The sequence below is a fragment of the Anopheles merus genome, chromosome 3R (assembly GCF_017562075.2).
Source record: "Anopheles merus strain MAF chromosome 3R, AmerM5.1, whole genome shotgun sequence".
In the NCBI taxonomy this organism is placed as follows: Eukaryota; Metazoa; Arthropoda; class Insecta; order Diptera; family Culicidae; genus Anopheles; species Anopheles merus.
The window spans coordinates 30,563,025-30,583,798 of NC_054084.1; the positions used below are offsets into that span (position 1 = coordinate 30,563,025).

General features: G+C 44.6%; 1 protein-coding gene and 1 long non-coding RNA gene across 2 annotated transcripts; one reads left to right on the plus strand and one right to left on the minus strand.

Annotated features, from left to right (window-relative positions):
• Nucleotides 1-1,005: 1,005 nt before the first annotated feature.
• LOC121595305 (segmentation polarity homeobox protein engrailed-like) lies at nucleotides 1,006-18,914 on the plus strand. The gene is made up of 7 exons (XM_041919207.1): nucleotides 1,006-1,536; nucleotides 2,422-3,329; nucleotides 3,974-4,216; nucleotides 7,292-7,641; nucleotides 10,061-10,118; nucleotides 18,221-18,501; nucleotides 18,632-18,914. The coding sequence occupies exons 2-7, from the start codon at nucleotides 2,525-2,527 to the stop codon at nucleotides 18,848-18,850; spliced, it is 1,956 nt and encodes a 651-aa protein (XP_041775141.1). The 5' UTR covers nucleotides 1,006-1,536; nucleotides 2,422-2,524; the 3' UTR covers nucleotides 18,851-18,914.
• On the minus strand, nucleotides 18,701-20,604 carry LOC121595308. The gene is made up of 3 exons (XR_006005153.1): nucleotides 20,500-20,604; nucleotides 18,908-19,161; nucleotides 18,701-18,790 (listed from the first exon to the last, which is right to left on the minus strand). It is a non-coding gene; the product is annotated as an uncharacterized LOC121595308 (long non-coding RNA).
• Between the last annotated feature and the right edge of the window lie 170 nt (nucleotides 20,605-20,774).

Sequence of the window (20,774 nt, forward strand, 5' to 3'; positions counted from 1 at the left end):
GATTTTAATGAATTATTCAAATAATCATAATATCTTTACAAATAAGCATAAATCGATATTAAAGCAACACTTTACACTAATTGGACAATCAAAGGGATCAAAGCGTACGCAAACAAGATAAACAAGACGTCCCGAGCAAATTGAACACGAGCAATAAAATTATCCTATCAACAGTGATTAAATTTGCCACCATCTTTGCTTTGCCAAAGCATGCCTCTCTCACACAGTTCCCAACGAGCCATCCAGTTACATTTTAATACCGTTTAAGCCGTGAACTTCTGGCCCTACCTCCAGCAGCAGCCGCCGCACGAACACACACACACACACACACACACACACACACACACACACACACACACACACACACACACACACACACGCTACCTCTATCGATAGAAAATCGCTCTATTAAGTCGAAATATAGCCCTCACGGACGATTAAGCATCTCCTTTCACCATCACCAGCACCCGCAACCACCACCGGCTGGGCCGCGATTGGGCCGGACGCCGAAGCCGCTGTGTCCGCCTCACTGTCAACTACGCGTGCCCCAAACCAACTTGGGCACGGGCACAGTCACGGTACATTTCCTCGGGCTTCCTCAAGATGTCAGATGCTGGCCCGCGGGGCAAACGCGTGTGTGGATGTAGCGAGCGCGCCCGCGCCCACTCGGTGACGACACCGCACTCAATTTGATTACTTTTTATTATTACGATAATCATTGGACAAACATGCAATTGAGCGAACGTGTTAAAAGCACACTCCCCCTGTTACACGCACACACACACGCGCGTATTCCCCCTTGTGTGTGATTTGCGCCACCGAAAAGCGCTCGTCTCACTCGTACTCATGCGCGTGAGGGAAGACGGCAGCATTATCATCAGCGAGATAGGGAGAACGGTAGTGGAGTAGTGTAACGGAAGCAGCATCCACAGCAAAACGCACACCCGCCCGAAGGAAAGATGCACACCCATGATGAGCTGTCGGTTTATTATCCGTTCGGGGGTCGTTCCGGTAGGACCTGTTTTTTCCATCCACTGTTCCAAGGTGCATTTTCATCTCAGTCACAAGTGAATGTTTGAGTCGTGAAGCGTGTGCAAAGGAATTGAGATACGAAAAGAAACTCCACCAGTGAGCTCAAGCTTGTGTGACAACCAAGGAAAAGGGCAAAAAGGAAGCTAAAATGACTCTCTAGTGGTGGTCGACTAAAATATTGCTGCAGCCTGGGTTTTTGGTGCAATATTGTGTGCTGTGGCAAAAATTATTGCAAGTGTGGCCCCAACTGTGGCAGAAAAAGCAACCATACGGATAGTGATGCAGTGGAACGCAAACAAACGAATGTGAAAAGTTTTCCCATTTCAAACAATGTTCACAGCTTGCAGATTGTGCGATTAGTTTGGTGTAAAAAAATGGAAAAGAAAACATGCAAGATTGATGCTGATAGTTGTACCTAGAAGAATTGCTTTGGACTTTTTTACCAGAAAAAAAAACTAAGTGTTTAATGCTACATAATGTGCTGAACGAAATAATATGTGATAAGTAAGCAAAATGGATTGAAATAAGCGATTTGTTTCTTTATTTCCACTACCTATACGCGAATTAGACATAAAAACGTCGATTTTGTGAAGCAAATTGCATAACTTTAGGCGTACCAACATGCGGAAGGAATAGGAAGCAAACTAAACGATTCGCATTCGATTGATACAAAGATAGTGAAACGTACATTACATACCTTTATGTAACAAGTTTAACAATAAAACAAAGTGTTTTGTATGCTTAACGCCTAAATGTAGGCAATTCTCATAGCAAAAGCACACTTTTTTAGTTCCATTAGCCCATTTTCTTGTACAATTTCATAAATTTTGATTGTGATTGCGGTGGTTGATAAGTTGAAATTAGATTTTAGCCGTTCACTGATTATTGGATTTCATTCAATAAAGCAACATGAGTTGCAAAAAAGTGAAAATCGTTCGCTGGACTACCTTAACCTACCTACAACGCGGTCACGCTTTGTTCGCGGATTCACTCTCTATCGATGACGATAATTGATCAAAGCACTAGAAAATCAATAAAACAAAAACAATTCCAGCAAACACACGATTCCCCAGGTGCAGTGAGCGTGTTTTGTGGCACGCGCCAGTCCAAAATCTGTTCCGCCCTTGGAATCCATTTTTTTCTAACAGCTACTTTAAGCCCACGCTGCCCACCATTTCAACCTGCCCGACGTCGGTCGATGAAGAGCGATGATAATTAAGTTAGTGTCGATTTTTCCCATATCGGCAGCCGTGTGTTTGAGATGTTCAATCGAAATGCATCATTTTATTTGCTTTTTATAGGCTCGCTTTCGATTCTTGCGAAAGGTTTAGTTTGATTTGCTGAGAAATTGCTGGACTAACAGATGATTTATTTATTTTCTTTTTCCAGTTACACCTTTAATACTGAGATCGATCAAAAATAACCTTTTCTACGGAAATAGAAAACCACCACAGCTGCTCCCTTGCAACGGACAACTGGTGCCGCCGGCAGCATGGAACAGTTGGCTCATTTCGTGACGAAATCGTTCGATTTCAACAACAGTCGCGTGCTGGACCTGCTCAACATGACGGCCAGCGCCGGGCCGATTTCACATCCCGATTATGGCACTCGGACCGGGTCCGACTCGGACCTGCTGTCCAACACAAGCAGCAGCCTCGGTGGTGATCTGGAGGATGAAATTCATTCTCACTCGCTCGAGGTATCGCACCATCATCGGCTAGGTCCGGCACTGCATCCACTACGATCGAACGGGCTACCACCGGGCGATAGGGAAGCAAGCCGTGAAGAGCCAACGAACGAGGACGAGGAAACGATCGACATAGAAATTACCGATCTTTCGTACAGTAATGCAGGCAGCGGTAGTGTGGTTGTGCCGGAGGGTTGTACCCTCCAAAGCTCTATCTCCCTCAAGCCGACGGTTGTGTTAAGTGGTACCGGCGGTGAAGTGACGGCAGTGGGTGAGCCAAACCACGACAAGGGGACGGTAGAGCATTCGCTCATGCTGCTAACCGGTCCGAACAATAATGAGAAAGGTGTAACGAATCGTAATGAAATTAGTGTTATACGCAAATTTGACGATAAGAGGTCGCGAGTGGGTGAGGAGCGCTCGATGCAGGAGCGTTCTTCATCGAGTGAAACGGATGAAGCTGGTGTACGTAAAGGAGGACAGGCTGGGGAGGCTGGCAAGAGAAGTGTTGCGAGTGATGGGAATGAGGGTGGAAATGGAAAAACTATTCACAAGCGACACGTTCCCCGTAATTGGCTCATTGCTGATCTGGTTGATGAGAAGAAGGAAGGTAAGAGAGTGCTTTACTCTATCATTTGGTTCGGGTTATAGAGTAAAATTGAATAGTTTTAGACTACTGAAAAAATAATTTCACAGATGAGGTGCACAGAGCATGATATTGTGCTATAGATTGCATACTTTTAGGCTAAAAGTTATGATGCATTTTGTTATTAATTTTTATTACACATCTATGTTTAAGATTGCATATATTCAGGCTAAAAAATATTAGACATCTTCTTTTAAGATTGCATACCATCAGGATTTAAAGTTATTGTGCATATTGTATTTAAGATTGCGTATGTTCAGGCTGAAAGTCACTAAATATTTTGTGTATAAAATTGCATACCTTAAGGCGCAATGTTGTTAGATACCAGTGTTTAAGAATGTAATTTTTCAAGCTGCAGACAATTAAAAATCCCAGCTGAATATTGCATACTTGCAGGCTGTAAGCCATTATGATATAAGCCTGAAAGTATGCAAAAACACGTTGCAAGCTCTTTTTGATCGTTTATTCAGAATGATATTGTCTATCAACAATCTATTTCCATCTCAAACTATAAGAAATGTGTAGTTTTACATTAGTTTAATTCAAAAAGGAGACTTCAAGCACTACATACAGTAATGTATACCACCAATCCATTATCTAATTCCCAGACAAAACCAAAGATGACGTTGCCTTAAATCTCGTGCGCTCGGAAAGTGAAACCGGGCCGCCCAAGCAGGCCCACGGATACGATCCCGCCGGGCTGCAGGTGGTACGCCCCAAACCAGCCTCCGAGCTACTCAAGCAAAGTGTCGATCTCATCAACAATCACCACTACTCGGGGGTAGTAGGATCGATAGGCAGCGGCACACACAGCACAACCGTTCCCAGTACCGACGGTGAATCTGACACAGGTAGGTTCCGTTTCCGGTGTGAAAAAAAACAAAGCAAAAACAGGGATAGATAATTATTTAACATCCTCTTTCCGTCGGGAAGAAAGTTGGACAGTTTTGCCTTCACCACGCCTATCCCTATCACCCCACCGAGAGTATAAGAAAGTAATCAAATAAATTAACCTCTTGCAATAAAAAAAAGGGTTGCGCACGGCGTGGATGAGATGGAAACAGCAAGCAAACAAAAAAGGGACACAGTAATATTTTACCAAACGATCACCGTAAAAGCCTTTGCGCATTAATCCAGCAGCCCAACGGGAAAGAGTTAAAGTGGAAGGGCCGTGCAGCGAAAGAGGGGTAGTCGTTGTCTATTAATTAGCATTCGAGGCAGACAGGGCAAACCACGTCGCAGCAGCATCGTAACGAACTCTGCTTCGGTAAAGTCGCTACTGTCAATTCGCTTAATTTTGCACCATTAATTCTCCGCGTTTGAGGTGCCTGGTGCCGTGACTGGGATACGCTAACTGTGCCAGCAAGGAAATAGAGGCAGTCGGTGGTGTTCGCCGCCATGCTTAAAACCTCTTCCTAGCAGCCCTTTAACATCTTTCGTGCACGCTTTTAAGTTGTCTTTACCGCGTCCGGGCCATGTCTTGTACAAAGTATTTACATTTCATTATCCATCTAAAGCCAATCCTTCCCGGATGGGAAGGATTTACACTGCGCTAAACGGGCGGGGGGGGGGCAAACAAGAAATGATCATTTCGAGAGCTAGTTAGCTAAAATGAAAGAGAGAAAGGTACAGACAGGCAGACAGAGCGAGCTAGAGAGTGGTGCAGCAAGTGCTATCGGGTCGCGTTTGCGTGTTAATTAATTAATTGGTTGTGCCGTAAGGAAGATGACTTAATTAAATGGTTGTTTTCTTCAAGCTTTTCCTTACCCGTTCGAGGCGAGGAAGGTGATGTTGGGTTTTGGTGGGATTAGCAGTGATTGAAGAAGCGTAGGATTACCCGTTTCCAGATTATGAGCAACTCGTTTGCCAAATGTTGCCGCCTTTGTAAATCTTGTTTCGCTGAATTAAATGGTTTCGGTGAAGTGTTGGATCGTTTGATTCAATTTATCGGTCTATCAATTTATATGTAGCACTTAGGAAAAATGGCATTTATAAGACACTATTCAGACTGTGTTGCTTGGGAGACTTCAACTTCAAGCATTAAAATATTAATTTCCAATCAAATACCGATCCAGAAACAACTCTTTAAAGTTCATATTTTGATATTTAATCACGTTTTGTAGCTCTGATTCATTGCAATAACAGCGTTTATATTATTGTAGCTCACTTTGCCCCTATTTTTATTCAAACCGTTTGTAATAAAACGATATTTTCCCCATTAGAATACAATTACTCTCTCTCTCTCTATCACTGAGTATCCCCATGGTGCATAGATTAAATTTATCCGCAACACACTCAATACATAACTCTCCCCTGACAAACTGTTATCTGTGCTACAGCAATTGCATCGCGTAAAAATTGTGCTTCTCTTCCATTTCCTTTCCCTTTCTCTCTCTCTCTCTCTCTCTATCTCTCTCTCTCTCTCTCTCTCTCTCTCTCTGGCACACTACAAACCAACTCCACACGCAATCGGCCTCGGAAAACTCATTACCACCACGCTTGTGTCCTGTGTGCGGCGGGATATGATCGTTTAACAAACGGACAAAATCAGTACCAAACCAGCACCAGTCTTGCAGGCGGCAGAAGGTGAACCACTGGAACATTCACCATGGGTTGCAAAATGTAATAACAATCGCAACACCATTACTCGCTGGCCCCATTACTCCAACCTTTGCTTGCCGATGCTGTGTATCATAAGTTTGCTCTTTTAAATCACATCACCCACCACTGCCACTGTTCTAAGAGGTTCCGTTAAAAAGAAGCAACAGAAAAAAGGAAGTGCTGAACAATAAAAACCTTAAGTGGTAAAAGATAACGCACTGCACGCCGTTTGAGGTACATTTACCTGCTGCTCGAGAAAAGCAAAAAAAAAAAAGCCAACCACCCATAACATCTTGAAACATTACCATCCTTAGCGCAAGGCTTCCAGCTGCCATCGACCACTCCATAACTTCAGCAGGCAAGTTTGTTATTAAGTTTTGTGCGCACAAAATAACCGTACTTCATCGGTGTGCCCAGCGTGCGAACGTCGGGGTGGAAGTTCATCTTTTGCTCAACCCCGTGAAAAGTTATAAAGCCACGAACCGGCCCGCCGTCGTCGGAGCGCCCAAGCCTTGGGTACACAAACTTTAGACTATTATTGTGTTAAATTGATATAAATTGCATTACAAATAATCATGAATAAAAGATTGGACTAGGGCGAGGCGATGCGAACTGAGGGGTGAGGGAGCGAGCGGTTGCGCTCTGCTGGTTGCGGCTCGTTTGCGCGAGTAAAACACGGGCGGGAAAAACGGTACGGAGTCGTTGTTCGAAAGGGCGTACAGCGTTGAAGGATAGAACGTTTGAAACAGTGGTGTAAGGGAGTTTAATCTCGGCCAACTCCGCTCGGTAGAACAAGAGCCGGGCCTTTGCTCCGAGGTGATTGAGGTGCGTTCGAGAATAGGGAGGTTGAAAGGTTTGATTAAATTTAGCCTTGTTTATGTGGATTGAGCGTGAACTCAAGGGCGGCAAGGTTACGTGTGGAAGGGGACCCTGGCGGCCGGTACTATCACCATAACCGTTTCGTGGTCAAGGAACTTCCGTTTTTAGTATGTTTTTATTGACTCTGTTTTAGTTTTGGTCCCGGTGAAGCGCCTAACAGTATGCAATGCTTATAGCAAATGTGTGCTATTGCACCGGATGTAGAGAACCATTAATTGAATTACAATAATCCAGACAAAGTAATGCTCTTTTTCGCCAACTTTAAATGCTGATAAATGATGTGCCTTACACGAAAAGAAGTGCGTACCACAAAGCATGATCTCTGGCTGATGAAGCTCCTCAACATTATTAATCATTTCTTTTCCTCAAATTTCAACGAAGAATAATTGTTCCACCGTAACAACCGATAATCTGTGATCTGTGTTTGAACGTTTTCTCTTCCTCAGAAGCGCGCATTCCGGCACCCCGCCAGCAGTCACTCTCACCCGAACAGGACGATCCATCCTCATCGGCCGATGGGACACGATCAGACTCAGCACCACCACCACCACCACCACCGGCTCCCCCGACGGCCGAGGACCGGCTGAAACATCCTCCCGAGTCGTCGGCCCACGTAACGAACGGCCACGGTCCACTGTCCGCCCTGTCCAACAACAAGCAGCGCCGGTCGCGAACGAACTTTACGCTCGAGCAGCTGAACGAGCTCGAGCGGCTGTTCGAGGAGACGCACTATCCGGATGCATTTATGCGGGAAGAGCTAAGCCAGCGGTTGGGACTGAGCGAGGCAAGGGTGCAGGTAAGTAAGGAAGGGTATAGGAAGGAGAGAAAGAGAGAAAGAGAGAAAAAAACAGTTCCTCACCATTTCGGGTGGCAAAATCACTTAGGCAAATTGAAAGGATTACTGGCTGCCTGTGGGTCCCCGGGCCGGGTGGTTACGATTATTTTTAAAAGGAGTTTTTCCTTTTGGGCAAATGGTGCGGGAAGGTGCGAAGCGATGTTGGACGCCACAGACAGTAACATAATTTGAATTATCGAGTTCTAGGTGGTTTACGGTGCATACGTTATTTCGGAACGCATAAAATTGGCTTGGTGGGAAAGGAAATTCAGGGGTTTTATTGTACCAGGGATACATTTATCGACACTCAATAACACCTAGAAGGGTTTGCACTAGTGATGTGCTCTCTGGACCGCACCCAAGACTACGATCCAACTCCAGCTATTGTTAGTTCGATGCCGACTCCTGCAAAATGAGAACCATTAGTTCCGAGTCGGAGTCGGCCGGAGTCATCCGGAGTTGTAGTCATCCGGGCCGGTGTCTTTTGGAATCGTCTGGAATCGTCTGAGATCGTCTGAAGTCGTCTTCCGTAGTCCATCAACACCAACCCGGACGACACCGGACGACTACGACTCCGACTCTGGAAGACGCTGGATGATTCCGGACGACTCCAGACGATTCCGAACGACACCGACCCGGATGACTACGACTCCTACTCTGGGAAACTCTCGATGATTCCGGACGACTCCAGACGACTCTAGACGACTCCAACTCTGGACGACACTGGATGATGAACGATTTCGATAAATTCTGGGAGGACCTACCTTCCGGAGTCGGTTTCGAAATGGTAGCAGTCGGATCGGAGCTTACTCCGAATTCTTGCCTACCTTACCCATCACTAGTTTGCACACATTCGTGTCGTGTAGATTGCATAGCTTTAGGCGTCCACACTTTAAATGCGTTTAGTAAATTGTTAATTGAGCTCTTTTCCTCTTTTGAAAGGTTTTTTTTTATACCTTTTATCTGTTATCTATGAAAAGAAGTTCGAGAAATCATTGCTTTCCAGTATGTGTCTGCTTGAATACAGGTTAACCAGTCCCGTAATGATACAACAGATCAACAAAAAGAAATCCACATCCAAAGCATGCTACGATCCAAAGCTGGGCGCCTCCACCAGCCCCACACCACGGCGTGGTCGCACAATACTTTTGCAACTTTTTGTTTATCGCACTTCGATCAATCGCACCGATAAAGATGTTTGGAGTTTGCGGTAGTGATAGTGTGCCTGTGACTGTGTATTTGTTTGTGTGAGAAAGACAGGGGTTCGGTGGAAAAAGTGGCATTTAATTAAATTAATTTGCTCACCATTAGCTGGCGAATTTGTTACGCTGCGTAAATCGGACATTAATTTTCCACTAATTGATTGGCTTTCCTTCTTTTCTTTTTTCTTTGTCGGTTTCGCTCTTTCTTAATACCGTGCCGTTTGTTTCGATCCCTTCAGAGCAAGAGGGAGAGCTAATCGATAGCGGTAATCGGTAAGAAAGGAGTGGAGCGAATGTTGTGCGAAGTGATTTTTGTTGGTAGCATTTAAAAATTGACATCCAATCGGTTATTTATGGTTCAGTGATGAGGCAATCGGTCTTTCGGCACTGGTCAAACCACTCACCCGCTTAATGGGGTTTCCATTACGCTGTTGTCGGTGGTGGCGTCATCGAACAGGCGATGCGAGTCATCTTAGGTCTATTTGGTTGTAGTGCCAGCACTACCAAAACACAAGTTGTTGTCAACCCGGTGTAAATCCCTTTCGACCCCTGCAGCCTATCCTTTTCCCCCGGAGCTACTCCTCACTCGCTATTTATATCAATTTCGCTCAAGATGGCCGTTAAATTAGCCGTGAGTTATGGACCGGCGGGAATCATAATTTTGCCTCAATCCCTGCCAATTCCCCCGTTTGTCTGTCCCGGGTTTCATTAAACGGGGTTGAGTTGCAGGATGTGCAGTACAGCTGGACACAGTAGTTGTGGACTGTGGACGGGATTTATGATAGCCATCAGACCGGTTGCAAAAGCAATGTGGCGTTAATTGAATTTTTCGACCAAAAGAAAACAATTCCACACACACACACAAAGGGAGAGAGAGATAGAGTGTGTAAGAGAAAGTATCATTGTAGTCGTCCGTCAGAGATGATCTTAGCAGTGATTTTGTGTTCCCCCGTTTCTTCGATGAAAGTTTCACTCCCAGCAGATTTCGGAGATGCGGAGATGCGGGTCAAGAAGGGAATGGAACCGTGCCACGATGCCGAAAGTGTAATCAAGCAAACGTTGTTCCGTGTGCTGCCATTACTCATCATAATAAACGCTTTAGTTTGCAGTTTTGTTGCAGTTTGGAGTTGCTTATTTATTGTTCAATTTTTTCTCTCCCAATTTTCTTCCTTCCCAAGGTTTGGTTCCAAAACAGACGGGCAAAGTGCCGCAAGCACGAGAATCAAATGCATAAAGGTGAGTTTTATGAATAGAAAAAAAACCAGTTCTCCTTCATATAGTCCAAAAATACTATAATTTCCATTATAAAATCATAAAATGGCGCTTCGACACCACAGCGAACAACAATCCCCATTTTGTCCAACAATGTCCAATGTTGCACATTAACTTCTAATTGGCCATTTATTTCACGTAGTCTCGTACAGCGCACACACACATGCAGCCTTATAAATTATGCATTCGATGCAACCGATTGCAATATTCCTCGATTTCCTCGGTTTCCCACCATCTCCGGGCCTTTTACAATCGATCATCGAACCGAATCGAAGCACAATCTGCCGCACGGACAAAACGGGGCTTGATGTTAATTTCCACAGCTTTTCAGCCGATTGGAAAATTTATCACAAAATGCTCTGTCATCTCTCTCGATCTTTCTCTCTCTCTCTCTCTCTCTCTCCCTCTCTTCCCCTGGTTGCGCATATGTGCGCATTAAAATTGAACGCGAGCGTGTGCGTGTTTTTATGATCAGTATTTATATTTATTGAATAGAAGAAATTTTAACCCTGCCCCGCCCATCCAGCGTTCCGGAATGAAGCGCTCCGAGAGGCTATGGCAGAGGGCGATGGAGAGGTTTCGATTTGATCAAATAATTTATATTCTGATTTATGTTTATGTCCTCGTGCAGTGAGCAATATTGTTGCCGCTCCTCGATGTCGCTGCCTGTAAAGCAATGCGCTCTGTTCTGTTTGGGGGTGGAATTTCCACATTCAAATGATTCGGCACACCAAACACAACGAGGGAAAGGAGGATACGAGCACGTCAAACCCTATTCGCAATATAAACCTCTCATGCGCCCAGCAGGACGTGTGGTGTGCTTTCGAGTTGGCAAAGACACTCACCAATGCCTCACCAATGTTTCCCACGTCCGTGCCGAATCGATGGTCATTTTTATTGACCATGTGAGAAAACCGGTCGATAGGGTGAATCGAAGCCAACAAAAAAAAGGATTCAAGCAAGTGCCACATTGAGTCTGCGCATATGTTGCGCAACTTAAAAGAACGCACACACACACACATATGCGACTGTATCCTTTTCCTTCATCTTCTGCCCTCATGTATCTCGCTTTAGCCGAGGCCCAAAAAACCGAGGTCATTATTTATGCCGCCCCGTAGGAGACTGTCATCAATTTGGCTTCTAATTTAATTCGGTCGTTTATGAAAAATGTATTGAATTTGCATTTGCACACGCTGACGACCCGTTCACCCTCGTGGCGGGAGTTTTGTTAAGGACGGCGTGCAGTTTAAAATGCTACCACACAACAAGCATACGGTGTACGACATGGGTTGGTGGTGGTGTTTTTAGACAAACATTAATTAGATTGTAGCGATTTAATGAAATTACTCATGCAAACCACCGTTAAAATCGTTGCGTGCTCCTTCTGCGTTTGCAAAGTTCCAACTAAACTGTACGTGAGTTTTAAGAGGGGTACCTCGGGGAAGATGAGTACCACAATTGACGTGATGAATGTCGGCCCTTTGGCTTGGGAAGAATCTTCGTCCCCAAAGCACTGCCCGATTGTTTCACGGTGTAAGCGGCCGGATGGTGCTAAAGTCAATTAATGTTATTGAATTCGTCGCTTCAATCACAGCATAAACACTCAATTATCCGATAAACATGGCTTTTACACCACCACCCACCATTTGTTTGTTCCTGGGAGAAAGAGAGAGAGAGGTGAAGAGAAACAAACAACAACCTCGATTGTCTGTGCAGAAGGGTGCAAAATAAAGGGAACCCGTTTCGTTTAACCCCTGATTTGTATCCGATTTCTCCCTATTCCTTTTCGAATGCGCGAGAGAGCGGCAACCAGCGGCACAAATCGAAACAAATCGCTGAAACTTGAAACAATTATTTTGTCCAACACTGCTGTGCGTGTGTGTGTGTGTAAGCATAGTCCTTGGCACTGAAACCGCACCCGAAACAAGAACACTTGACTCACACTTACTGGTTTGCTCGTTCCACCAAACCAGGACGAGGTGTACGAGACAATGATGAACGAAGGGACAAAAACTGTAATTTATTGCACTGGGAATAAGTGTCCTGGGAATAGTATCCTGAAACGTGTGTCCTAGCTTGGCACAGCCACATACACGGACACACACCGAATGGGATGAATTTCTCTACAGTACCAGTCGCGTTGCTCGCTTTGCGCTTTACGCAAGACGGACGCCACAAGAGTGTGAGTGGGACTGAGGCTGGTGAAAAATAGATTCGACTTAGCGTCACGCGTGATAAGTAAAGCAATTCGCTCAGGAAGCAATTCGCTAGAAAGCATGTGTTGAAGCCCCGTTTGCTGGTTTGCACACAGAGCGATGCGGTTCGATGCATTTTATGAAGGCCGGGGTACATTGCCGCTAGTTTAAATTCGATTTTCACTGGCGCATCTGGTGGCGACTATTGGAAGGATTTTTTGGTAATCGAAGGAATGGTCGTGCCAGATCTCAAATTTAAGTAGTTTTTTTTTCACCGTTTTATGATGCGAAAATAGCTAAAATACTTGCACAACATATTTATAAGTTACAAAAGGTTTTTTAGTGCGGTTTAAGTAAAAAAAAACATGGAAAAATAACATATTTTCTGAAGCGGCTCCAAATTGTTTGGCAAAATGCTTCCACCAGCCGCCGCCAGATGCGCTAGTGAAAATCGAAACTACACTAGCGAGTACGGACAATGTACTCCGGCCTTAAGGCCGGGCTACATTGATCGTACTCGCAAGTGTAATTTTTATATTCACTAGCGCATCTGGCGGCGGCTGGTGGAAGCTTTTTTTGGTCATCGAGGAAATAGTCATGCCGGATCTCAAAATTAAGTAGTTTTTCCATCGTTTTTTCTCGTGAAAATGAATGCAATGCGTGCAGGACATGTGCATCTACCTTTTCCAAAACTTTTCTTGTACGATTTAAGTAAAAAACATGGAAAATTCACGTATTTTCTGGAGCGGCTCCAAATTGTTTGGAAAAATGCTTCGGTCAGCCGCCGCCAGGTGCGCTAGTGAAAATCAAAATTACACCAGAGAGTACGATCAATGTAGCCCGGCCCTTAAGGCCGGGCTACATTGATCGTACTCGAAGGCGTAATTTTGATTTTCACTAGCGCATCTGGCGGCGGCTGACCGAAGCATTTTGCCAAACAATTTGGAGCCACTCCAGAAAATACGTTATTTTTCCATCTTTTTGCTTTAACTGGACTGGAAAAGCTTTGTAATTGATAGATAAATATGTTGTACAAGTATTTCAGCAGTTTTCGCAACAAAAAACGATAGAAAAACTACTTAATTTTGAGATCCAACACGACCATTCCCCCGACGACCAAAAAAAGCTTCCACCAGCCGCCGCCAGATGCGCTACTGAAAATCAAAATTACACTATGGAGTACGGTCAATGTAGCCCGGCCTTTAAAGGCCGGGCTACATTGATCGTACTCCGTAGTGTAATTTTAATTTTCACTAGCGCATCTGGCGGCGGCTGGTGGAAGCTGATTTTGGTCATCAAGGGAACGGTCGCACCGGATCTCAAAATTAAGTAGTTTTTCCATCGTTTTCCATTGCAAAAATGGATGCAATGCGTGCAAAACATATGTATCTACGTTTTACAAAACTTTTCTCCTCCGATGTAAGTGAAAAACATGGAAAAATAACGTATTTTCTGGAGCGGCTCCAAATTGTTTGGCAAAATGCTTCGGTCAGCCGCCGCCAGATGCGCTAGTGAAAATCGAAATTACACCAGAGAGTACGATCAATGTAGCCCGGCCTTTAAAGGTCGGGCTACATTGATCGTACTCGCAAGCGTAATTTTGATTTTCACTAGCGCATCTGGCGGCGGCTGGTGGAAGCTTTTTTTGGTCATCGAGGGAATGGTCATGCCGGATTTCAAAATTAAGTAGTTTTTCCATCGTTTTCCATTGCAAAAATGGATGCAATGCGTGCAAAACATATGTATCTACGTTTTACAAAACTTTTCTCCTCCGATGTAAGTGAAAAACATGGAAAAATAACGTATTTTCTGGAGCGGCTCCAAATTGTTTGGAAAAATGCTTCGGTCAGCCGCCGCCAGATGCGCTAGGGAAAATCAAAATTACGCTTGCGAGTACGATCAATGTAGCCCGGCCTTAAAGGCCGGGCTACATTGACCGTACTCCGTAGTATAATTTTGATTTTCAATAGCGCATCTGGCGGGAGCTGGTGGAAGCTTTTTTTGGTCGTCGAGGGAATGGTCATGCCGGATCTCAAATTTAAGTTGTTTTTTCATCGTTTTTTGATGCGAAAATGGCTGAAATACTTGCTCAACATATTTATCTATTAATTGAATAGCTTTTCCAGACCAGTTTAAGTAAAAAACATAGAAAAATAACATATTTTCTGAAGCGGCTACAAATTATTTGGCAAAATGCTTCAGTCAGCCGCCGCCAGATGCGCTAGTGAAAATCGAAATTACGCTATAGAGTACGATCAATGTAGCCCTACCTTAAGGATGCAAAATATTTTTTTTAAGGCCGGGCTACATTGATCGTACTCCGTGGTGTAATTTTTATATTCACTAGCGCATCTGGCGGCGGCTGACCGAAGCATTTTGCCAAACAATTTGGAGCCGTTCCAGAAAATATGTTATTTTTCCATGTTTTTCACTTTAACTGGACTGAGAAAGCTTTGTAATTGATACATAAACATGTTGTGCAAGTATTTCAGCCATTTTCGCCTCAAAAAACGATGAAAAAACTACTTAATTTTGAGATCCGGCACGACCATTCCCTCGATGACCAAAAAAAGCTTCCACCAGCCGCCGCCAGATGCGCTAGTGAAAATCAAAATTACAGTACGGAGTACGATCAATGTAGCCCGGCCTTTATAGAGACTTTGAGCTAATTCCCGCAGGGTATTGATTGTTTTTTATTTAAATATTTAAATATTTAAATAAAATTTAAATTAAATATAATACCTAACATGCATTTTATTCTAATTTGATCATACTTTATTTCATGTTATTTGATAAAAAATATGACCTTTTAGGATTTTCTCGTTTTTTATTAAAAATGGCAACCCATAACACTGTAGCACTTACTGTATTATGATATCATAAGACTATTTTGATGGAGATATGACTCTTGAGTAGCTAATACTACACAAATTCTATTATTATATAATCATCATTCACTAGCTTCAGCAGCAATACTAACAGCAATGCTAACAAAGAGTGACATGAGGCGCCATCTATTGTAAAACAACTGGTACCATCTCAATACTCATCCTCACCACTATTTCAATAGTTTTGCTATTCACGTTTCAAAAACTAAACTTAACTATGTACCTTCCACACAAAATACACTGTGAAAACAAGGCACACGGGCCAGCGAGCTAATGAAACTGGTTCACATTTCCTCGTTAGCACAGTTTTTGTTCGGAATCGGTCTTCAATTCTCAACGCAAAGGCAACAAAAACAACTCCAAAAACAGGCCATTTCGTCCTGAAAATGCTCTGGGGGACCCCGCTGTTTAGATTGGTACCCGTACGCAAACAAACCACCGACGTCACGTTTTGTGCATTCAAAGCAGCGGAAAGGCTCATCGAATCCCGGAACCTACCAGCCCTCCATGGCCTACCCCGGTTCCGAGAGCAAATTAGCTTGTGCAGCGGTGTGCTTCGAGTTCAACATCCGAGCAGGCATTGGGAAAAATCGTGTCAACCAGCCGCAGACGGGGAAGCTAAAAAGGGAAGCTCCCACTGTGTGTGTATTTGCACAGCCAAATTGGCAGACAAACAGTGTGTAAACATTCACTGAGCTCCGGACCGGGAAAATAATACATGCAAATTTAAATTATGCACCTATACTGTACCTATACCTTTTCCGGGATGGAAGCGACGAACCCCCGCACATTTTGCCGTGTCGTAGAAGTCGCCATGTTTGGGGGGATGACAAATTACAGCTAGCGGCGCAGCAGCAGCGGCGCACACGTTCGACTGGGGCGTCGATTTACTGACTCGACAAAACCACCAATTTTAAGCCGCTTGGTGCTTAGTGACGACGATTGGGCTGCGACATACTGCATGTACGAGGAGCTTTGGTTTCTCCAGCCTGCAACAAACACACACCTTTCTACACAGCAATGTGCAACTGAATCCGTCAAACGGATAACGGCAGTGTAACTCCATCGCCTACTAAACGAATCCCCGGCGCCATTTACGGGGCAGAGCTAGAGCTTGTGCAAACGGGGCCGTTGGTGGGGGGTTTGTTTCTAAGCAAACAGTCACCCAGGGCCGACGACGTGATGTGCATTTGCAACCGACCTGTTTTTAGTAGTGTGGTTTGTGTGTATGTGTTATTTCCGTCTTTTTTACTCCCGCATTTTTGAATGTATACCACCAAACATGAAACGGAATGCTTTCGCCACCTGCAGCAGCGTAAAAAGGGGTATTGGTGCCGCCTTGTTTTTTTATTTTTTTTGGTGTTAAACCCTATGATGTGAGCCGTGATCTCACAGTGATACGAGACGAAACGAATGATTTTATTTTCAAATCAAGCTTCTCCTACATTCCAGGGCTATATTTCCCCTTCCCGCTCCAAAAAAAAAAAGGTTTCGTTGCCGAGTCGGCAATAAATACAACACAAAATGATAATTTAATAAACTGTCTGACGACCCTGTTCCGTTTTTCCTTCCCTTTTCTCTGTGCTGTTTTTCCTTCCTTTTCACACCTAAACCAACACAACCATGTGCGTGTGCGTGTGTGTGTGTGTGTGTGTGTGTGTGTGTGTGTGTGTCCCTTCGAAAAGTGCTGGCCAAACTAAGCAAAGACAGTCGGTCCTCTTTGCTCCCATAAAGACAGTCGGTCCTCTTTGCTTTCGCGACCAACCGACCGGTAGCACTCTGTTGCGTATCTCTGGGCTTTCTGGGCTGGGAAGAGAGAAACGGCGCGGGACCGGGGTCTGGGAGTCTCCCGATTTATGGGATTACATCAAATGTAATCACATAATTGAATTAGCTGCTGTTTCTCCCCGCCCGCTCCGCCATGCCGTCCATCATACCCTCCGCCAGCCAACCACCAGCCAACGTTCCAAATCAAGTGGAAAGATAAAGTTAAGGGCGAGAAATGATCATAAAACGGAAACGAGGGGTGGAGGAAAAGGAGCAACAAAAAAAAAACAGACAGAGCGCCGACCAACCGAGAACCGATCGCCCTGTGAGGAGGCACTGGGCAAGAATTTCGCTCGTACGGGAGGCGAGTGTTCAATTGCTCTTGCGCTGCTCTTGTTTTACGAATTTTTAAAGTGAGCAATCTTCAAGTTTTTTTTTTTAATATTATTTTGCAGCCTACATAAATTGCATCGGGCGTATGATAATTGCATTTATGATTCATAACAGTGAAATTATGTGCTATTGGTATAGGGTACGAGCTTCATTTACGAGTGCGTTACGAGCGATTTTTAAATTGTTAAAAGAAATACAAAATTAATTTACCCAAAATTTATGTCTAAAATTTTCTTCAAACAATCAATTCAATATTAACGGATTTATGACACTAGCTTGTAGTGGTATTGAGCAGCAAAGTGAGATTAGCGTCAAATGAAGTTGTTTTTAAGGAGTATCCTTAGAATTTCATTTACAATTAGATCGAAGCTTCAAAATACACTTAAATATTTTCAATTACATCGGTTAGAATCGTTCAATTGAAATTCTTCGATAGAGAAAAGCGAATTAATAAGAACATTTCGTATTTTTCTAGTACTTTTTTATGAAAAATAAAACAAAATCAACTTCTATAAACATAATTCAGCCCCTCGCCTACCCTGTTATTTGTTGTTTTCTCCTTAAGTAAGCTTCTCTGGTTCCTTAGTCTATTCTTTTGAGCCACGTTTTCCTCGCTATACCCCCACCCAAATCAACTAAACGGCTGTCCAGACTGTGAACCGATGAAGCAGACTCTGGAAGTAGAATTTAGTTGGCTATCATTCAATTCTTGCCTTTCATAAATCTTCTACCTTACTTCTGTGTTTAACGCTGGCAGTGAAAAAGAGACAATTTTTTACATCTCTCTCTCTCTCTCTTTTTCTATCTATCTCTCTTTCCCCAGGAATTATCCTTTCGAGCCACAGCCCACCGGTCACAACACCGCTCGAACCGTGCCGGATAGCGCCGTATGTTAACGTACCGTCCCTCCGTGCCGGAACCGGCGGTGTCCCACCCGGCAGTGGTACGGGCGCGTCTGGATTGCCCCCTTCGTCCTCTACCACAGCAGCAGCGGCGGCGGCGGCGGCAGCTGCGGCGGCTGCAGCGGCTGCCGTCAACCATCCCTTCCCCGTTGCTGCCTTTTCTGCCTTCGATTCCGCGTTCATATCTGCCGCAGCACAGCAGGTAAGAGGGCACACACACACGTTGCTCCATAAAGCTCCCTCCGTTGGGTAAAACTCTCAACTACTGGTTTCTGTTTTCGTTCTTTTTCTCTCTCTCACACACACACACACACATACTCACACACATACAGTATGCAGCGGCCCTTTCTTCCGGTTCCGTTCCGACGAGCCTTTTCTCCCTTTCCCAGTACGTCCCGCGACCGGGTGGATTGGCGGCGGCGGCAGCGATTGCCACGCTGCCCGGCTTTAGCGTGGCGCACGACAAAAACTCCAGCATCGTCGATCTGCGCCTGAAGGCGGAAAAGCACAAGGAAAATCAGAAGAAAATTGTAAATAATGTGTCGTCGTAATTGAGGGTCGGGGCGTTCGGGTTTTAGTGGAGACATCGGCGCTTCAACAGTGTTCACCTTAGTTTTCGGTGAATCGATACGTGAATCTGTAATGCTGTGCGGGCAAGGGAGGTGATTTAAGCTCGCTCACAACACTTCTTGTTTTTTTCCTGTGTAATATATACAGACACCCCGTTTCGGTAGTGCTTTCGTCTGTGTTGATTATTTCAATGGTGATATCAGCCTTTAATCCTTTATTGTGTTTATTGATCCATAGCATCCGAACACTCCTTTGAATAGGTGGCCTTCAGAGGGTACATTATGTGTATAAGCTTAAAAACAAACAAAACAATATTTAAAAATTAAGAAATAGACAGTATCCTCAAATATATAAAAGTGTATGAAAGTAAGTAAGTATGAAGCATTAGCTATAGATCTTGTTGGCAATTTTCCTAAATTACCAGTCTTTCAATTTTAAAATGCACTGGCTCTTGTACAGACCCGGGCATGTCCAAACAAATCCTAGTTCGTTTCAAATTCCGTGCCAAACATTGTTGAAAAATGGAGTAGGTCGTCTAGAGTTAAAGTAGACCGGAATCGGTCTGTGGTGGAATTGGTCTGAGGTGGAGTTTGCCGTAGTTGCAGTAGACAGGACTTGAAAATGGCCAGAGTTAGGCAAAGTTGGAGTTTGCCGGAATGACAACGCTGTCTGTCAACTGTCGGATACCATCAGAGGTCTATTGGAATCGTAGTCGACTGGAGTCGGAGTTGAGCGGAATGGAATTCACACTGGAGTCGAAGAGGGCTGGAACCGTTATCCGAGCTGCCTTACTTACTTATCCGATGCTACAACCGCTTTGCGGTCGTGGCCTGCCTCAGGAGTGTCCGAAACCGCTCAATGTCTCGCACCTTCGTCTGACAATCCGTTAACCCGGCGTTAATGGCAGACGCCTCCGCGCCATCTTGCCACCTCAATTTGGGCCTACCACTCTGTGCTTGTGGACGGCCAAAAAAGACTTTACGGGCTGGGTCAATATGGCTAGCCCACCGGAGCTTTATAAGCTGCACGACTATTCCGTACTATCCGGAGTCGAAAAAAGAAACATCTAACCTAAACCAAAGTGCACTCTCCGTCTTCGGCTCCGACTCCTACCGAGTCCGGCAAATTCATGCTCCTGCCAACTCCAGAATTCTCCAGACGGCTCCGACTCCGAGAAGTTGATTCGGAACCGTGGGCACCGTGGATAACCGTAGGCTCCAGAAAGCCCATCACTACTAGCGTAGTTTGATCCCCGTTTTTGTAAGGAGCAGGAACGAATCCATTCAATCCAATCCAGCAATCCTGTATAAGGTCGACGGAAGCCATTGGTTTTTTTATGCTAAAAAGAGTTTGAATTGTAAAAACAACAATCCGATCAATCATACGACTTACTGCCCCGCATGTCCAACGAGTTCCAATATGAAATGGTCATAGACAGTGCACCGAACCTATCGAACCTACTGTACCTACTGGAAGCAAATCCACAACTAGGAGCGATTTGGGTCGCTTTTGGAGCGCTCCGACCCAGTAGGTAGGGGTCGCTCCACCCATCACTAGTTCAAAACATATCAAAAGCCGTGAATTATACCACACATTTGAAGTATTTTTTAATGATAAAAAGGTTACTTACCCGTAAATTAAAGACAACAGGACTACTAAAGACGAAAATTCATTCCGAACATCAGAAACTGCCAAACGTACATGCACAATGTTTGGCAACACGTCCTGCCGATCTCACGCACACACTGTCACTCGAACCACCACCAGCACCATTCGTGTCGCGCGCGCACTGTTCTCCTCCTATCGCCTTCGCACAGGATTCGTAAACAGCTGTGCGCTGTCATTTCAGCTGTCATCCGTCGCTGCTGTTATTATCCTGAAAACAAAGCGAAAGGAACTTTCACG

What these genes read in the sequence shown, in the direction of transcription:
- LOC121595305 (XM_041919207.1), top strand. Translation starts at nt 2,525, where the DNA reads ATGGAACAGTTGGCTCATTTCGTGACGAAATCGTTCGATTTCAACAAC. An exon ending in GGTTGATGAGAAGAAGGAAG is followed by an intron (nt 3,330 to 3,973) that starts GTAAGAGAGTGC and finishes TCTAATTCCCAG; the next exon opens with ACAAAACCAAAGATGACGTT. An exon ending in TGAGCGAGGCAAGGGTGCAG is followed by an intron (nt 7,642 to 10,060) that starts GTAAGTAAGGAA and finishes TTCCTTCCCAAG; the next exon opens with GTTTGGTTCCAAAACAGACG.